General features: G+C 33.7%; 1 protein-coding gene across 1 annotated transcript; it reads left to right on the top strand.

Moving 5' to 3' along the window:
- The first annotated feature begins 771 nt into the window (after positions 1-771).
- LOC138318343 (WAP four-disulfide core domain protein 1-like) lies at positions 772-13,028 on the top strand. Its single transcript, XM_069260630.1, has 8 exons — positions 772-1,245; positions 6,263-6,473; positions 7,491-7,532; positions 9,211-9,252; positions 9,910-10,056; positions 12,245-12,356; positions 12,509-12,552; positions 12,854-13,028. The coding sequence occupies exons 1-8, from the start codon at positions 1,108-1,110 to the stop codon at positions 12,868-12,870; spliced, it is 753 nt and encodes a 250-aa protein (XP_069116731.1). The 5' UTR covers positions 772-1,107; the 3' UTR covers positions 12,871-13,028.
- The last annotated feature ends 1,213 nt before the right edge of the window (positions 13,029-14,241 follow it).

The raw sequence follows: 14,241 nt of genomic DNA, 5'->3' as shown, positions 1-14,241 counted from the left end.
TAACTTGCTAATTGGTCGTTATACTTTTATAATTTCAACATTGACTGGCTTCTTAAGCTTTATGGCCTGTGAAAGTTTATCAAATAATAGCAACTACACAATGATGGTAATGTTGTCATATACTAAGCTGATGTAGAAGTGATCGATTAAGACTGAAGACAATTTATTTTCAAAGGTTGATTTTCATTTCATGCTGTTGAATATTTTATCGTAGGTTAAAGCCAATTAATTGTGGTCATCTAATGTTTGGAAGACCACGGTACGTTTGTTCTGTGTCCATTTTGATAACGTGTAAATTGCTGTAGAATCATAATTAAGTTCCTACCTCTTTGGAAGTATAAGAACGGGGTTACATATAATCAGCCTTACCAGTTGTAAAATTGCTAACCTGGTTAGCAGTGTTAAATTGCTAACCTGGTTAAAGTATTAAAGTGCTAACCTGGTTAGCAGTAAGTTTCCATCCTAAATTTCAGTTTGCAAGCACAAAAATGATATTGCTACGATAGAAATTCCAATCCGGTTGGGTATTGTTCCCCTATATGTCTCCTTACATCTATTATGATTATTACAGCATATAACACTCATCATTGCATCGTTATACTACATGTTATGGCCTCCTAATGCGTGTAGGGAGTGCTCGTGTAAATGAACTGAAGTAGCGAGTGTTCTACGATGGGAGAATAACCGTCAAAATAATATTTGAAATCCACCACATAACAGAAACTTAAAGGGGGAGCAAAGCAATTGTAGGCGTATGAGTGTACCGGTGCTTCACGTTCCTGCTCTATCACGAGTACCCCAGTGCCTACTGTGTAATATCTACCTTTGCCTACCTATACCGACCCCCAGAACCTCCCCAGACAGTGCCAGTGTCATTGTGTTGATAGCTATAGACATTTCATACATACCTGGACATTACGTCTTATCATGTGTGAACTTTGACCTCCGCTACACTGTGCTAGTCTGGTCGGATGACGGAAGCCGGAAAGTTTTGTAAATAATTATTCAGGGCAGAAACATGTCTGTTGGTGTGCCAACAAAAATCATGAGTTATTTAAATTTCTCTCCAAATCATTGGACTCAGTTTACAGCGGAATTCCTTTAACAATGGAGCTTCGTAGTAATTTTAGAAGGAATATTTTTGTTTTGACAATTATATTATCTATTGATTATATAAAATCGAAGAGTTTAACAGGAGAGGATATTCCGAATGTTGATGAGGATAAATGGCTTTCGGATCAATCAGTAAGTGGATTATCTGAAAATATTTATAGGTGTATAACCGAACATGGTAAGTAGTTTCATTATGTCAATAACATTGTATTTTTTGTTAAAACCAATATGAATTAATTAAATAATCACATAAATATTTATTAGAAATACCCTATTATTATATTTTTAAGATGTAAGATAAATATCCAATTATCAATCTTGAATGAGCAAACATTTTGTTTGTTACCCATATCCTTAAACATATAACACACCAGACCACACATACACTCGAGTACTTAATATTAAATAAAAATAACGCATGCATTAAATGCTTTCAGACTATCTCATACAAATCAAAATGAGGTGATGTAGATATGATAGTAGAAGAAAAATCATTCTTCTTTACATTAAATTTCCCTAAAATAACTGGGATATGTTATTTCAATCTATATGACATCTTATGATCCGTAGTTGAATATGATTTAATTAATGAATGTGCTTTAACTTTAAAATGATACGTCTCTTTCCATTTGCAAAATACCAATGACTAATATTATTAGTGGGCAGGAATTAGTTAAGTCTCGTGGTATTATAAAGCTAATGCTGGTTTACATAAGCTTTACTATTATGTCATTGTTGTAAAAATCTTAAAATAGAATATAAAGCAAATTCAGCACAAAGTTGTGAACAAGTAGGAGATATTACCTTGACCGTGCCATCTCCTAATACGGAGACACATTCTTTTGTTGTCAGGACGGGGTACATACCTGTCAATTAACATGCTTTACCTCCATCTGAGTGCATTAGGAAAGGCGATAGGTAAAATACTTCACATTTTGGTGTCACACTTAACAGAAAACATTTAAAAATACCAATCACAAAGCTTGATTGTTTTGGTAGTTTTCAGGTTTTTCAGTTTTCGGTATTTAGGTAATACCTCTGGAGCCACTTCTAACTTTCTACATTCTGGCCCATAGTTATGACGATGTCTCTGGTGAGATGACTAGATCAACAGCACATCTGTGTGGTGTATTCTAACTTCTAGAATGGATCTATACTTTTGTTTTATTTCTTTTGTACAATATGATGGTATAACTGAAGTGTGTTTACTCTTGTAAATGTTCCGTAGTATAGATACATTAGACTTATTGATATCATGAAATGGAAAGGTTCGCAGTCATAATTATGTTATGCTTTTGTTTAGAATATTCATTTTATACACTCAATTCCGAATCAATATAATAAGAAAAAATATGTCAGGAACACACAATATATTTTGTTATATTGGATAGAGCAATACTTATGATGAAGACAATCTTTCCCTGACTTGCGGGTTGTGGCTTAAAAAAGAAGCCACAATGGGTTATCCACGAGTTGAATTGTTCATGGCAGCGTTCACTTCGTAGAACAAGGTGCAGGACGAAGTTACATGATGAAAATAACGTTCACTGTCTCTCGCTACAAAATTGAATGACAAGGGCAGGTGATTAAAGTTGTGTCGGTAGGTTGGCATGTCACGTGGCTTTATTAAATGTAATTCTATCTTGAGTAATGCCAATGTTTGTATGGTATTTGGGGACAAGGTTTGCTGTATTTCGATCACTTAATTTACATTTCATTTTTTTCTGTTACTCTTTATACAGTACATATGTATACATGATTTAGAAAAAACGGAAATAAAATATCAAATTATTGATAGAGAAAATGGAATTTAACGTAATATTTTAATACATGGGTGTTCTTATAGACCAGTGAATGTTGAAAAAGGTAACACCATAAAAGCTAACAATCTTGGAATAAAAAATGAACTGTTAAAGTAAAACAAAAATTGTAACTGTACCTCTTAATGAACGAACTTTTATGCAACGTAATATGAGGGAAATGCACTGAATAACCTGGAAGCTTAGTGATATTGAAGTGTATAACAAGACACTATGTATTCACGACTGGTTGAAGTTAAGTTTGCTGAGCAGTTTTTGCAAATCATGCATGTCAAGTGTACACCTGGTGCTAGGTGGTGAGGTCGAGGCACAAGTAGTAACACATTTCACACTTTACACTCGACCATTGATAATTGTATCGTTGAAGCCCAAATGTATAATCGCTTTTGTTCCTTTAAACTGAACGCTTAACTCTCAAAACTATATTTATAAATAAATCATGTTAGTTATAAATAAATTGTCATTCTAGAAATATATTAAAAAAAACCACAATGTCTTCATATTATTTTTTCTTTCTCATATGATGAATACAATGATCAAAATTAGATATTTCAAATATTTCTGGCAGTCATCCAAATCAGTTGTTCCAGTTGTCACAGGGCAGAAAAATGATTACCTTTGTTGTATCCGATCGTACAGCTGTCATATCTCAATGCACTTTTCCCGTTCGGTTTTAATGCTCCATTTCTGGGCATGTTTTGTACCCCTGATCCCACGTAGTATTCCTTATCTAATGTATGCTTCTGGAATTTCGGTCAGACATTTGATTTTTATTTGAAACTACAGAAAGCATTAGCTAAAACGTGTATTGTGAAGAGACAAAAAAAAAACCAACGCTTATTCAGCGAATGTACACAGAGAATGAAGGGTTATCAAGACACCTTAGCAGACCATTATGTTTTGTTGACGCGTGACCCTGCAATCTTCTCTTGACATTTACCAGCGTTGAATTATCAACACAAGGCGTCTTGTGCTAAATCTTAAACATTTATCTGAATCAGATCATCAAAACCCCATCCTCTAGCTTCCTTCGGAAATAAAAATAACGTATCTGACTTCTGGAAGTTAAATGTGACACTTAGCCATAATTCACCGGATTATGCCTTCCGTTTCGACAATTGGTATATCAGTAAGCACAGCAGGATGACATGATGGATTATATATGTGTACCTTCCATCGTTAAGAGATTTAAAAGATAGCGACAAAGGCTACAGATGATTCTGTAAACTTTTTCTCTGATAAGTTTGGATAAAATGTACCTTTATATTTTCAATGACACAGAAATGGTCACCCCCAGCAGGCAGACTATGACCTTGACCTGATATATTGTTCTAACTATATCTTTCTGATGCCCATCTGTTTTACAACTACATGATCATTTTATCGTGGCCAGGGTGAGAGAGATTGTGGAATATTTTCAGTATCCATGACAAATATGTTATAGATTTAAACTCAACACATTGAGCATGAATCCTTTCCATGGTTAAATTAACAATATTCTTTATCATACGATTTTAGATATTAAGTATTTTTAGAGTAATATTCTTCTCGGTTCGAATAGCGTGTTTTTGTAAATTGCAATACTACAGGCTTATGTGCTTAACTATCTATCGATAATATAACTTCTATGTTGAAGAATTTTTTTGTGAGTACGTGCTCTAATTACCGATATGCTTCCTTTTTAACTACAAACAAATACTAAATTGCCGCTATTCATATGCAAAAAACTCTTTTGTTTAGTAGGCGAATATTTGACTCAAATAACCACAAGGTTGTGAAAAAGATTGGGCGGAGTATCCCAACCTTATCTTAGGTAAACTAGAACTCATGATAAGCGGTGCTCCCTGTCTAATTATATTAGTGACGGACGAGTCAGTAGGCTTCCAAGAGGATCATTACTGTAATTTATCAACTTAGGTTTCCTTTACCGGGTAATTTAAATCATCGCTGTGATATAATACAGAACGATATCCTTGTCGTTTTATTTTCATTTAAATTCAAATCTGTATCATGAAGACAAACCTTATGAATAATGGAATAAAATACAAATGATTTTCAGATGATGACTGCAATCTTCTGCAGATATACATACAATGTATAGGTTACAGAAATATGGTGTTATCAGCGTGACAAAATTCCACGATCCACGACCATTTCGTTGAACTGTAAAAATGTAATGTGATCTTTGCGGACAATCAATTTCATGAATTCGTCTTTAACAAAATGTGAAATTGACATTTGAACAATTTTCGTCATCAAAGTGAGTTCATTATGCATCAATTTCAAAATAGAACTTATTTCTCAGATAATATTTCCGCGACCAAATGCACTGCTAGGATGACACAATATCATATCATACATGTACACGAAAATTAACAGATACAATGACATTACAACAGCGACCAACGGCAGTGATTCCTGTATAGTTGACTGGCAGACACCTACGAACCACTGATAACAGAACTGTTAAGCTGATGATGCTGATGTATATCTACAAGGTCATACAGACAAACACCTGGTTAATTTCAGATTCTGGGCTATTTATGACCAATCCACATGTTTGAGCTAGAGTATACTTTCAATTACACGAGGTGTTAAACCGACCTGTCAGATTCCATAGCATACACAGAAGCAAAGTGAAAGACCATCGGACTTCTCTGATAAGGGGGAAGAGGAATCGCTTATGTTTCTCTAGGCAAGATCGATTATAGCGAGCAAAATTGCAATTTATTTCATAATAAAATTGCATTTTGTTCAACGTTTTCTGTGAGAAACCGTACGAGATACACTGTATACATATTTTAAAATGATCAATAAGGCCAGAAGGTATTCTTCACCTATGAAATGTTAGGCAAACGTAAATAGGGATACCATTCAAACGTATCTGCCGAATTACAAAGAGCTTGTTTGTGTAAGCACTACTTCAGAGCTGTACAGAAGGAGATATGTTAAGTCAATCAAATCATTTATTGCATAGTCTCATTGACTTTAGACAGAGAAGGAAAGGAAGACCTTAAGATGTAATGTAATGATTAAGATGTCCCGACATGTTTCCACAAACCCCTTCCTCTGGATCGCGGGTTTGAATCCCTTGTGGGGCAGTTGCCAGGTGCTTATCGCTGGTCGATAGTTTTTTTCCGGGTACTCCGGTTTTCCTTCCACCAATAAGATTGATACGTCCTAACATGACACTGGCTGTTAATAGGGCGTAAAACAAACCAAACCAAATCAAAGAAATTGTGCCACGGTCTCGCATCAATCCTTTTACACAACCTGTACCAAACATACACTAACAGAAATGTAATAGTATGTTATCTATGATGTTCCAGAACTACTACTTTGATTATATGGGCGACGCTCCGGACAGCGTGGTCAATAATGGCAATGACCTGTGTCCACCTGTACCGGAAACAATACCAACGCATGCGTGTAGAGTCAAGTCGAGGTGTGACACTGATTTAGACTGTAGGAAAAAGAATGGGCGATGTTGTTTCAACGGATGTGTTCGCACGTGTAGGAGGCAACAAGATCCTCCTGCAGGTAAGTGGTTTGAAACTGCGTTATCTCGAAGTCGCAATGAGCACATGTAAAGTTCGACTTAACCGATAATTAATGATTATCCGTGCGTTCCGTTTGAGGATTCGTGCCAGTTGCACTAAAGTAATACGGCACCACCGAATGGATTTATTTTTTTATTTTTCCATGATGGCGGCACCCATATGAAAGATACGCTTCGAATATAATAGCTAAGTATTTTCGGTGCTAACAATGGAATGGATATAAAAATAATTCCTAAATAGTTTCAGCACACATTGAAATAAACGATCCATGTAATTTTATCGGATATAACTACGCTCTGCCTTGCTTTCAACAAAGAAAACATGCCGGTGACAAATGAAGAATCTCGGGTCCGCCATCTTGGATACAAGTGGTATGCTTCTGAAAACGAACCACTTGTACCGGATCGGTTCGGCTGGTTTAGCGCGTTCGTACAAGATGTATCTGCAAATGGAACGCACGGTATATATTAAAACATATGGTCACGACAAACAATCCTCTAAAAATCAGACAAGTTGTTCCCGCTTTATTATTTCGAACTCTGATAGTGATATTTAAACTACATTTGATCAGAAATTATTATTTATTCTAATTTGAAACCTATTATTTGATAATTTGATAAATATGATGAAAGACTGAACGGTTTGTATCACGTATTATTTGAATACACTGGACGTAATTTTATTGCTTGCTGTGTATCTATATTAAATATGTTTTGGGAGCCCTTTATAAACAGTTAACGAGGTCCATTTTGCCTTGCGTAAACGTTCGGTTGTGAAAAATGTACTGAATCCTATATCATCTCGCCTAATTGATATCGTCTTACTTTTGCTTTCCATCTAGCGAGATTTGTTTGTCTTCTTCATTTCTTGTGTGTCCTTTGACGTATTGACCTCTTCCGCCGGATTTCTTTCTGTTCATATTCACATGTTTTATTTTGCTCTTTTGGTTTGATGTCTATGGATACATGAAAGTGATTCCTTTCCTTTATTTTTTCAGTGATTGACTGGGTGAAAGAACCCCGTAGGAGGTTGAGTTCAGGTGAGTTACTTTGCTATCCATTGTAAAAAAAGCATCAATGCTAAGATCACACATAAAGCAGGTGGATGATAGAATAATTATGTTCATTGTAGCATACATTTTACATGTTCTGGGCGCAATCAACAAAACGTTTCATACGGGAATGTTTCTTTGACTTTGTTACAGTATACGCATTCATTCATAACTTTGACCTAATGTACATGTACTATACCTATATAGCTACTTTTATGATATATATTCATGTAAAATTTTGCTTTCTCGTGATGGATAAGATACACAATAGAAAGAACAAATTAGCAAATTCAATAATTTCTCATACACTGAGAAATGCTCAAAAAATAACGCTAAAATTACTGAACAAGTCACTTATACACAGTTTTTATAATGAAAAATAATATACGCTGAAAAATAATAAAAAAGTAACCCTAAATTTACTTAACAAGTCACTTATACACGGTTTTCATAATGAAAAACAATATTTAGCTTTATTCTTTGTAATTCATTTATAGAAACCATTACAACTATGTACAGTGTACGTACTATACGTAAAGTGTTTATATGGATCAATCCATTTTCCATCGATAATATATGTACTGGTTGTCTTAAAGTTACATTATAATATGGTGAAATCAACAGGAGATACAGATACAAAAATGCGCAAATTGTTTCATAAACATCTGTCCCAAGGGATCCCTTCCGCAACGTATCAGAAAAGTAATATTCAGTCATGCGATTAATTTGTTTGCAGCAGTCGTTGTTTGAACGTCTGTATATATCGTTATGATAAAACATTTCTTGTCTGGTTAAGTAATTAGACTTGAGACTGAAGAGCTATGTTATGTAACATCGGCGCAACGGGTCTTCGCAATTTTAATTTACTTGTGTGATTACAAGCGAAACAAACGAAATGTCAAATACCGAAGGTAAATTGGTTGGTTGATTGGCTTGGATTTATCCAGGTTAATTTTAGGACGGCCTCATCTAAATTCAGTGCTTTGCGTGTGTATGTAGCTATGTTTTGGGAGATTGTGGTATACTCGTGTTGTGTCTCTTTAAGATAGTGATACTCTTCCACATTCTATAGCGCTATCACATAGAAACGTACTGTCTGAGACACCGGGCAGCACATCCAACGCGGTCATATCATATTGGAAAATAATCTTGTAAAGAATGGAAAAGATTAACGCCTTATTAAACCATCGCTTATGTGACAGAGAGTTAAAATAACGGTTTCATTGTTTATGATTTTAATGAGACTTTTTTCATTGTGATAAATGACATATGTACTGTATGTACAAATGTTTTCTTCCCATCTTCTAATCGTCATTATTGGATCATTAGGTGAATAAAGGGCACACGTGTGTGTGTGATACTTACCGATCGCGAATACTCCATACTACAAAGACAAAAATGACTATTGTGTGTGACAAGAACAGCGTAATCAATACAATATTTTACTTAAGCAATATGATACAAATGTTTTCATGATTTCAAAAATCACTGATTTTTTTCATCATTTATGTATTTAAATAGTATTGCAGAATTCACAATGGCATGAATTGATAGCACTAGTAATGGACCAGCAATTCTTCATCATATATAGAAACATATATGGTACGCTGAAATAAATGAAACTTTGGTCAGGGAATGAGCAATGGATTATTGTGTATAATTTCAGGAATTTCATGGTTACTAAATGGTCCTGATCTAGCACAAGAATGTAAGTATGATATATACCTCAACATCTGTTGTTATAACGGTCAATGTTATTTTGTATTAACATAAAGATAATATGTAAGATTGTACAAGAATGAAATTCCTGCAATATATTACCTAATCAAATCACACGGTGAAGGGAATAATACATGACAACCGGAAACCACGTCTTCATTTCTATGCATGATGTTGTATTTACACTATTAAGGAAGGTATTTAGTTAGTTTAAATTTTAAGTTCTCTGTGGATTTTTTTTTATCAAACTCTTTCTTACATAGACTGTGATAATATAAAAAAATAGTCTTTCAATGTGAATGGCAAATTACTCTCGTTTTACTTAAGAAACCTTGATGTAAATTTGACAAATTTAGTGAGTGGTAGATATATGCTGATTTTTGATCATGATATATATTATAAAATATTTCAGACACGTGCATAATTAAATCTAGTTAAAAGTAAACATAATGGTATTATTTGTCTCAAGGTATATTAACGGAGTTTTTTTGTCCGATGCTATTGTCATTTGTTTCAACAATAAAGCATATTTAAACTAGTACCTTTTTATGTGTTTAAGTGGAACCTTATAGTACCACATCTATCCTATTGTTATGTGTTTTAACGGTAAATAATGTTTAAACTTAAACCTTCTTTTGTGTTGTAGTGGAACCCTGTAGTACCACCCCGTACAGTGATGAAGAGGATCCGTTGCTTTGTCCCCATGGTTACGTGTGTCACGTCGAAGACCCCGGTGACCCAGAAATTGACCTCCCTAACAGGGGTCACTGCATTCCAGAATCCGATGATAAGTGTATGTTTTATTTTCATTGTTTCCTTTAAGTCAAATAATTGTTCATGTTTTGGAGACACTGTTTATAACTAAAAATTAACAGCAAAATAAGAATTTAAGATAAAGGCCCGAATTTATGTTTGCATACATTGTTGACGGCGTGATCAATATTGACGCATAACGACATTTTTTTTTATTATGGCCATGCTTGAAAGTAACAGAAATTGCATCATTTTTAACTGGGAGAGAAAAATAGTCAAGTATGTGTCTATGAAGAGGACAGAATTATCTCAACCCCTGTGTAAAAGTTTGGTTGGTCAAGCCTTATGTTGACAAGTCAAGATTTATTAAATTTATTCTCCAAAGTCTCGTGTAAGACTTATTAACCTATACAATGTATGTAACATATCAACCTACGTTGGTGATTACATTTTATATATGCCATCCATCATGAGGCAATACTATGCGACAATAGCGCCTCCTGAACTAGAGCATAAATACATTATACAAATTTGACCCTTGAATAATGCTACAGGGTGTTTCAGAAAACATGTCCCAACTTTATTGCTTTTTAGTGATGTCATTAATGACGTCGTGAACAGATGATTCATTATGAAACGCTAGCTGTAAATTCTTGTATTTCAACAAATGGTGGCATCGATTGCTTTCCATAATATCTTCATTCGTGCAATAATGACATTTCATGAAAAAGTAACATGTACCTGTAGGACAGTTCAAAGTCGGGACATGTTTTCTGAAACACCCTGTAGCATTATTCAAGGGTCAAATTTGTATAATGTATTATGCTCTAGTTCAGGAGGCGCTATTGTCGCATAGTATTGCCTCATGATGTATGGCATATATAGTCCCGAGCTGGCACTTGATTCCTTTCAATAGTGCCCTCTCAACTGAGAGATAATATGTTTGGTACACCACTACCACGTTTGTATCTGATCTTCTTTTTTTGAAAGGCCATTCAAATAAAACTTTACCATAAAACCTTAGTGTCCACCTAACAAGATGAAATATAAATGTTTTACATAATTACAATACAAGTATTTTATTTACTTTTTTACGTCTCTGCCTAAGGTCTAGACTATGCTTACTGGTACTAGTACAGGCATTTCAATCTGCCGCGATACTGGCTTACTATTTTAGTTCCACACATGAAAAGCAACTTTCATAGATGTAAATTAATACTGTATTATTAGTTTGACATTAAAAAAAGTTTACCCGCCAAAACAATATTTTCACTGTAAATGTTGTGTTCTGATTAGCCAATATTTCGCGAGGATGAAAAATACCATTTATATTTTCACCATGAAACCTCATATTTCACTGCAAAAAAAAATGTAATAAAATGCTATCGTCATTACCATGGTGTATTTCTCAGAGTTGAAGAATGTACAATTTAATTGACAATGTGTACATGAAAGTTTACGGTGGGCAGACAATGCATCTTTATTTATAGTACTTTGTATTAACATCGTTTGTTGGCGTTGAGTCTTACCAGCAAACTCTGTGTTTGATACATGAAAAATAAAAAAAATCCAATTGCAAGAGTTCTTCATAGATCCTGACAATGCATAGTTTATGAATAACATACGTATCTATGTATAAAACTTATTTGGCGCTTCGGCATTGTAGATATTGTAGCAGTCCGTTTGATGATAGAAACCGCAAACTTATTGTGGTAGAGACTTCCGAATACTAGTAGTATAGATTAAGCATTCCAAATCCCCATATACTATAGAGTTCAAAACATGAAAAAAATTATGAACAGCAAATCTTCAGAAGGACCTCTAAATGGAATTTTACATTTACATTTTGGTATCATTTTGAACTTCAAAACCGTGTATATGTGAACAAACACTTCGGAAGTTTCCGCAACGGAGAAAAGCGTTTTGAAAATATTTACGCGTGCTCATGTGTTTTTTCTAAGAACCCATTTACAAAATAAAAATAAAAAATGATCAACAGCTGCACTGTCAAATAGGATCGTTATAGATAAGTGATATATAGGTCAGAACAAATAATCAACTAAGCTGTTCCGTAATACAAATTATATATACACTTCCCATAGAGTCGCATAACGAGTTTGGCAGTTTAAAAGAACGTTTTGTAAACTAAACAACAATATTCTAAATTGATTTTTCTTTTTTCTTATTTTTGTTCACATTCTCATATTATATACTATTACTGATTGCAGTCGCCAGACTTGGTGTGGGCTACGTTTCCAGGCATATGAAAGATAACTCGTGTTGGATGGACAAATATGTACTGCTGGACGGGGCAAGCATGGTGTTTAAGGGAAAGACATGGTTTGTATTTAGTATTCTACCGCGAATAATTAATTAATGGTTTCCTTTCGGTGTATATCTTTTGATATATTATTACTCAAATTATTTTAATGACTATTTCGTTTCTTTGTACATACTTTATTTTTTACTTGATTTTCTTCTTACTTTTTCAGTGTATGCAAACGAGGATTTTTAACCTGTTTTCAGAAACCTGAAGGTATAATACGATAGTTTTTATTTTTTCTATTAAACAAACCTCTTCAATCTACTAAAGCTCCTACAAAGAGTTATAACAAAATACATGTATGTACATGTACAATTATTACATTAACTAAAATCAACCTAATTTAGACGTCATATGCTTTAGCATCCTAGATTTTGTACGTCAGATCTTAATTTGACGATTTCTGTATATATGTGACTATTTACCTTTTGTGATGAGATGTAAATATCAGAAAGTATAATATGAATATTACAATAGATACCTTATATCGATATCATATTTTTGTTTGTTTCAGGATCCAAATCTACTTGAATGTACCATGCCTGATGCAGTACATGCATTAGATATTTCAGACACTATTTATTATACATTTAACGGCGGACCGTCGAGTAACTGGTTCTTGGTAATCATGTCATATTGTTTTCATAAAAAATTAAATTAATCTCCAACTTACAAATGTATGTATTTTCTTTTCATTGATGATGTAACCATAAGCGTGATACCTTTTAGTATGTTTCGTGTTTTGAAAATTACTTGTAAAAACGATAAGAATAGGTTTTAATGTTAAATTTAGCGAACTTGTTAATACACGAACAATAGACGATAATCAAAGATTAGAAAGGACTCACTTGTGTCAAGATTGAATAGAGTTTTTGAAATATAAACGCGAGTGTAATGTTTCTTTTGCTGATGCACCGATACTTTATTTTCCACTTCCGGTGTACAATAACATACACAACAATGAACGGGTATGATTTTCCCGAATGTATCTTAAGAGGAACTAAGAAATTTCTCTTTATGCTATATTATATTATCTATTCTATTATCTTCTATATTTTATTATATATTCTATTCTATATTCTATTCTACATTCTATATTCTATAGATGATAACTATTGCTAGACTTGAAATTCTCGCAATTTTCCAGAATTGTGGAAAAATGCGCGAAATACATAGTAACGCGTTGATTATAAACAATAGAACCTCGCTATTACGGAGAGCTTCCGTTAAAAATTGTTCGGATACGTATGTTCCCGGACTATCATATAACCGTCTGTGTTCTTTTATTTCCTTCATTCTATCTATTTTCGAAATTCAAATTTCGCGAACATTGTGAATCACAAAAAAAAAAAAAAAATATCAGTAATAAAAAATGGAAAAAAAAAAAAATAATAATGATAATAATCAGCTATAGGGTTTATATACAAATATACTTGTACATCAATGTAATCATAGTCACAGATGTTTTATATATAATAGATTAAGGCGTATGATTCAGGATTGAAGAGAATCTTGAGCAGGAAATACGTCAAATTTCAAATCCAGGGTTATTCAGATATTTGAAATAACAAAACATTGAGTACCATTGTTCATGATGAATGCTGAATAGACAAAGATAACGTTTGCCTAGCATTAATGTTTTATTCACAATCGAAATGATTCATTCACTTTTGACTTTTTTAATGATGTAAGAAGTACGTGTGGTCGACGTATGTGTGATATGCATTATATTTATTATCAAAGATGGAGAAGTAATATTTTATAGTGCGATCCCAATGCAATACACTGTTCATGGCACGGAACTTTTAAAAGGACATCCATCCCACTCATATTTATATAGAAAAACTGGTAACAAACATGCTGAGCGCTAAGTACCTTAACTAAAGGACAGCGTCAAAGGAG

This window comes from Argopecten irradians, chromosome 1 (genome assembly GCF_041381155.1).
Source record: "Argopecten irradians isolate NY chromosome 1, Ai_NY, whole genome shotgun sequence".
In the NCBI taxonomy this organism is placed as follows: Eukaryota; Metazoa; Mollusca; class Bivalvia; order Pectinida; family Pectinidae; genus Argopecten; species Argopecten irradians.
Note: the sequence above shows the minus strand (reverse complement) of the source record. Positions and strands in the feature narration are given on the sequence as shown.